General features: G+C 37.4%; 1 protein-coding gene across 4 annotated transcripts in view; it reads right to left on the bottom strand.

Annotated features, from left to right (window-relative positions):
• Positions 1-928: 928 nt before the first annotated feature.
• Positions 929-6,000, bottom strand: part of kcnab2a (potassium voltage-gated channel subfamily A regulatory beta subunit 2a) — a 145,883-nt gene continuing 140,811 nt past the window's right edge. For all 4 annotated transcript variants that reach the window (XM_016268264.1, XM_016268266.1, XM_016268265.1 and 1 more), the window contains one exon: positions 929-1,597. In XM_016268264.1, coding sequence (XP_016123750.1) covers positions 1,508-1,597 — 90 coding nt within the window. In that variant the 3' untranslated portion in view covers positions 929-1,507. The remainder of the gene's footprint in view (positions 1,598-6,000) is intronic.

Genomic DNA, 6,000 nt, shown 5'->3' with positions numbered 1-6,000 from the left:
TTTTTTTTTGCATTAGTGTATGACAATTATTTCCATTAATGAATGACTTGCTTTTTTACTTTTTCTAATATTATATTGTATATTTTTAGTTTTTTGGCAATATTGTGTGACAATTATTTCCAGGAATGAATGACTTCCTTTTTTATTTCATCTAATAAATTTTTTTATAAAATCATATTACTGCAATGCAGCATGCCTGGACACTTTTAAACAACTGAAATCAGTACAACAAATATTAGCATGATGTACACTTGATATTAGATTTAACAATTTTATATATATATATATTCACATTACATTAAAGACAATTTATAGGAAAAATTATCTTTATCATGAAATTGCTCACAAAAAATTAAATAAATTGTAATTGTCCTAAAATCATAAGTAATATCATTTACTATCTAATATGATGTTGTTTATAGATATTGATTTTGAGGTGAAATATGACCAGAAAATATTCTTTGATGTTTCTTAACAGTCACTCTTCTGATTTAAAAACGTCAGTAATCGTATTAAATACTTTTGAAGCATGCTTATCCCATTAGTATTTCAGATAATTCAATCTATTCTTAAACTCTAATAAATCAGCGTGAGTAACTGTAATATCAGTCCACTAAACGTGTGCGCTGGGAGTAGGTTACTGTGGATGGAAGAGCTCCGAGGCTCATCTCCAGTAATCACACAGATAGCTGCCCTCCAAAACCACAACATCTGATGGAGTGATCTGACATCAGAACGTCTCGGTTAGCAAAGCAGTGACACATGAGAAGCCAGGGCCGTGTTTTGAGGCTAAAGAGTGAAGAGCGGACAGCGAGACGACGCCATGCCCTGTGCAGAATAAGGAAAAGCGATTGATTTTTGCCCCGTTCCACACAAGAGAGGAGTTGCTTTTAAGTGAGTTTTCACAAAGCCCCTCTCTCTGATGTTCTCTTAAAGTGCTTATTGGTTTGCCTGCGAAGGGGGGGGGGCGTGTGCATATGTAACGCAGACGACACAGTGAAGAGTTCTGGGCCGGGACACCTCGATGATGTGAACAATGTGTGCAAACCCAAAAGGATCGCATGAGTGGCTATGGATCACCTATTTCAGCTTGAGCTCCATTTTTGTTATTATGCAATCAATAAAAAAATAAAGCAAAGGGAAAAACTGAATATTTCCAGCAACCAAGCAAGCATGTTATGTTTTAATATGTTTTTAAGCATAATATTTTTAATTTTGTTATTAATTACCCTAATGATCTTGTTTTAAAGTACCCATACGGATGACTCCGTGAGCACGTATCTTCAATGCATCGCTCTCTATCCTGCATGTCAACCCCTCAGTCAGTGAATGTGTCTTTTTTTGTATGTTTTGTGTATTTTTTCACGTGTTTCCTGCCCTTCGTGTTCTAAAAGTATTGCTTTCCAAGGTTTGTTGGTGCTTGCCCGTCTCATGCGGCCGGTACTCATTCAGTAAAAGCTGAAGCGAACAGAGGATCAGGCAAAGGTGGGTCCCGTCTGGTTCCACACTAGGAGCGGTAGTCCTTTTTACTGTAGGGTTTGTTGCCCAGGATACTGTCCACCTCGTGCACGATGGAGGAGGATAACTTTGGAAGAACCTGCGAAAAGAGTTGCAAACCGAGTTTGGATTCCATGTGTAAATATATTAAGAGTGAGGTCAAAACATCAAGAAAGTGCATTCTTATCCTGGCCACTAGGGGGAGTAAATGTTCTCTATATACTTTTAAAAACAAAGTCATTTTTACCAAAGCCAGTTAATCCGTGTATCATTCATTTTTTTATTTCATATTGAAAGTAGAAAAATGAGAAAACTGATCCTTTTTCGTGTTTTTGTTTTCTGCTTAAATTTTCGTTTTTCATTCTTGGGTGGAAAAATGAATAAACAGCTTGAATATTCGATTTCTACACGAGGGCGGGAATTAAACGTCCCTTTCTGCTGATTGGTCAGCCAAATATCAACCCGTACCATCATCAGTTCTTCTGCAGTATCACACAGCAGAATAATAGTCCTCCACTGCTGCAGTTGTACGGATTAATAACCCATTTTATTGCAACTACATTTCATATTTTTCTCATCAGACTAATGAATAGCTCGAGACAACTCGTACCAGAGCAGAGTTTAGACAGGTCTTTCTTCTGTGTAGACCAGTGGTTCTTAAAGTGATAGGGGGTCCGCAAAATAATTTGCTATAGCCTAAAGTATTTCCAGACTGTAAAGTGTTTTTTTTATCATGATACATAGGCCTACTGTGATTTATTCCAAAGTGACTTATATGATGCATTTAACATCAAATCATCTAAATTAAGCCTTTTAAAAGACGAGTATTCCCGGTGGTTGATGTTTGTGGCATGCGCCGGAAAGATGCTCAAGGAGATCGAGACGTGCTAAAGCAGCGCATTCTGTTGTTCTCTTTATTTTTCAAAGGCAATCTTGCGTTGCAGTGCGAGTGCGCAGCAGCTCATGCCGCGCACAAGCGCATATCCTTTTGAGATATCAATTATAATACATTTTACACAAGACTACATTATATAACTCTAACAGTAGGCTATTTAATATCTGCTGTTCTCCGGTTGTCAGTCAGAATGACAGTTCTTGCGTGAACATAGGCCTATATATACCCAAGCCAATTTATTATTCTTTCCTTTTTGTCTTAGTGTTTAAAATATTTATTTTGAAACAAATTAATTAATTACTTAGACTTACTGGGTGAGCAGGGTAGGCTAAGACAGCTGTCATATCATACCCTGCCATGCCCAGCTGATGCAAAGAATAGAATTTATATCTACACAGAAGAAAGTCCTGCCTAGACTCTTTCCAGGTATGAGTTGTGTCGAGCTATTCATTAGCCTGTTTATTTGATGAAAAAAGACTAAATGTAGTTGCAATAAATGCGTTAAGAATCCATACAACTGCAGCAGCAGAGGACTATTATTCTGCTGCATGATACTGCAGAAGAACTGATGACGGCACGGTTTGATCTTCGGCTGACCAATCAGCAGAAAGGGGCATTTAATTCCTGCCCACGTGTAGAAATCGAATATTCAAGCTGTTTATTAATTTTCCACCAAAGAACGAAAAACGAAAATTTAAGATGAATTCTCGTTTTTCGGAAAAAAACGAAAATATGAAAAAGGAGCCGTTTTCTAATTTTTCTACTTTCAATATGAAATCAAAAAATTAATGATCGAATGATACACGGATTCCAGTTCAGTGCAGCTACTGCAGCGAAGTGAATTTTCATTTTGTATTTGTAACACTAAAATACTTTTATTTAGACTAGCCTGCATTAAAATGCGGCAAAAATTTTCTATATTTTGACTTTTAGTGATTTCTCTTCAGGGTTCCCAGACATTCTGACCAATGAATTTGCAAGATTTTTTTTTTTGGATCTTAAAAAGTGAATCTTGCAAAGTGGTTATGCTCCATGACCTGTGTTGTAAATGTGCAAAAAAGTTTAATACAAATTTAAATATTTGCACACCTTTCTTATAGTTCCATGAATTTATTATAATTTTTTAAAAATTCGGAAATAAAAAATAACTTGAGCTCATTAAATATCATATTCACTAACTAATGATTTTGAATGTCCTGAAAACAGTTATATTTAGAATGTGGGAAGCCTGATTACTTTAGCTCACAAAAAAAAAGAAGAAAAAAAAAAGCAACAACCAGCAATTGACCCTTTTGCTAAGCTCCTCCCACCTGCTCAGACGAGCTTTACAGAACGTCCCATGAGATTTCTGTGAACAGCATGATTTGCTGTAAAATGGACTCATAAAGTGATTAAAATCGAATGGATTATTCTGGAAAGCATGCCATTATACTGTTAAACTGCTGTAACAAGATTAAACTGGCAGAGAGTTTGAATCAGAATGGATGTTTCTCTCAGCCAACCAAACACAGAAAAGACTCATCTGATAGCCATTAACTAAAACATCTCTGCAAGAAATATCAAAATATAGGTACCTTCTGTCAATATTAAATGCTTCGGCAGTGTTTTATGTTGGGCTTGGGATCATTTCTGTACAAATTTTTCTTGCATTCGTTTTCAGTTAAAAAGAACTAAATGTCTAATAATAAAGTGCTGCAGGGATGATGTATATTTGTAGACCAAAACCAAAAAAACGAGTTTCTGCTCTACCAGTTCCAACATCCTAAAGTCAATGAGTTTTTTTGAATGGGTTTTTGGTTAAATGCAAACCGAAATACTGAACTACAGGAGAAAATTTTTTTTGTCGCTAGCATCCGAAGGCAGAGGTGCTACCTGCAGCTAAAAAACCAGTGATGTTTACACCTATGGCTACACAGAGGTCAGTTCCGCAGATACATAGGAAAGTGATTTGAACTCCGATGAAGAGATGTGGACGGAACACTTGCATGTTGGCATGTGAGAGATATGTGAGTATGTGCTGCAGCTTGTGAGAGCCTCTTTAGAATGAAAGACTACCGGCTGGCAAAAACCACTGGAACCCCGACCTAGAGTGTTGTGCTGGACCACTCCCCTGAGTGAATACAGGACCATATCCTGTTTGTTTGGCCTTCGAATATCGACAGTCTGCATGCTTGTTCATCAGGTAACATACGGCAGTATAGTTACCCTTACAACAATTAAAGGGGTCCTATTATGCTCTTTTACAAAGTCTTGAATTTGTTTTGGGGGTGTACTAGAGCATGCTCTCAACGCATTTTATTTTTTACATAATTTACATTATTACAATACCTTTTCTCCCTATCCTGGCACAAACGGCTTGATTAGTTCCGGGTTTGTTGAAGGCCCGCCTTCCGAAAAACGAAATGTGATGTGATTGGTTAGCTGTCCCAGTGCGTTGTGATTGGCGAACATCTTAGACGGTGTTTCAGTACTGCCACGCCCCTTGCCAAAGCAGCAAGTTCCAGTTATTGGTTTAGTCAATTTTGCCATATCAATTTTGAGCCGGATTCAGACCCAGAGAATATTGAACAAGAGGATCGCGCAGAACCTTTGCACGCACGGATATTGCAAGACATATTAGAGTGGTAACGTTATTAATAATAATTTATGCATTTAGCAGACGCTTTTATCCAAAGCGACTTAACAGTGCATTCAGGCTATAGAAATTTCGAAATTCGTTCGCACGCTGCAATGGTCGTGATATGACGTCATGCTCTGCAGCGTCTTTTTAAAATCTTAAATTCAACACAAACAATAACAATAATAATAATAATACACCTAAAATGTAAAAACATACAATCTACTCCACTTTCCTGCAGCGCTGCAGTTTTAGATTTATAATCTTTTAAATCAGATAGGAGGTCATGCTGTGACGTATCGATCTGCCGTTGGTCACACGGTGTCACATGATGCGAATTTGCAGGCCAGAGTTCACCAAGTTTGAACTTTGGAATGCAGCGAAATGCGAAAACTTTTCGCACGGGCTTGCGTTTCCGGTCTGACGCATTCGCATGCATAGGAATGGAAGTCAATGGAATGAAAAGTGTAGTGTGACCGCGGCTTAACGGCAGTACACAAAGCAGCGCTCCGCTCAAAAAAACACTGTTTTATCAGACATTACATGCAAGATTAAATGAAAATGACATCCAATTTTTTGAAGACTTTTTTCACATTTTTTTTTTAATTGTAACATATTTACATTCATAATTATTCAGGTGCATGTGTAATAACTTGCGAAAACTACAGCAGCACTTCTTTGTCATCTTCTTGTCTGATGCACTCAACCACGCATTCAAACCACGACCTCCCCACCCCCCAACCATTCGATTTTCCGTAGGCGGGAATTATTTTAATGATATTCTAATGGACCGCTTTGTGATATCACAAAACCCGGAAAACAAACGCTGTAGTCTAAAGTTCGTTGTAGTTCTTGAAAAGGGATTAAAAAACTAAATATCTCCCTTTGGAGTGGACTTTGAGATTTGTAAGTTTGAAGATCTTTTTTATGCCCAAACACACACTACACACTGACTAAAATTCAAAAAGTAAAAAAGCATAATATGACCCCT

The sequence above is a fragment of the Sinocyclocheilus grahami genome, unplaced genomic scaffold, assembly GCF_001515645.1.
Source record: "Sinocyclocheilus grahami isolate Dianchi unplaced genomic scaffold, SAMN03320097.WGS_v1.1 scaffold44.1, whole genome shotgun sequence".
Lineage (NCBI taxonomy): Eukaryota > Metazoa > Chordata > Actinopteri > Cypriniformes > Cyprinidae > Sinocyclocheilus > Sinocyclocheilus grahami.
The sequence above is the reverse complement of the archived record's forward strand: the minus strand, read 5'-3'. Positions and strand labels throughout refer to the sequence as shown.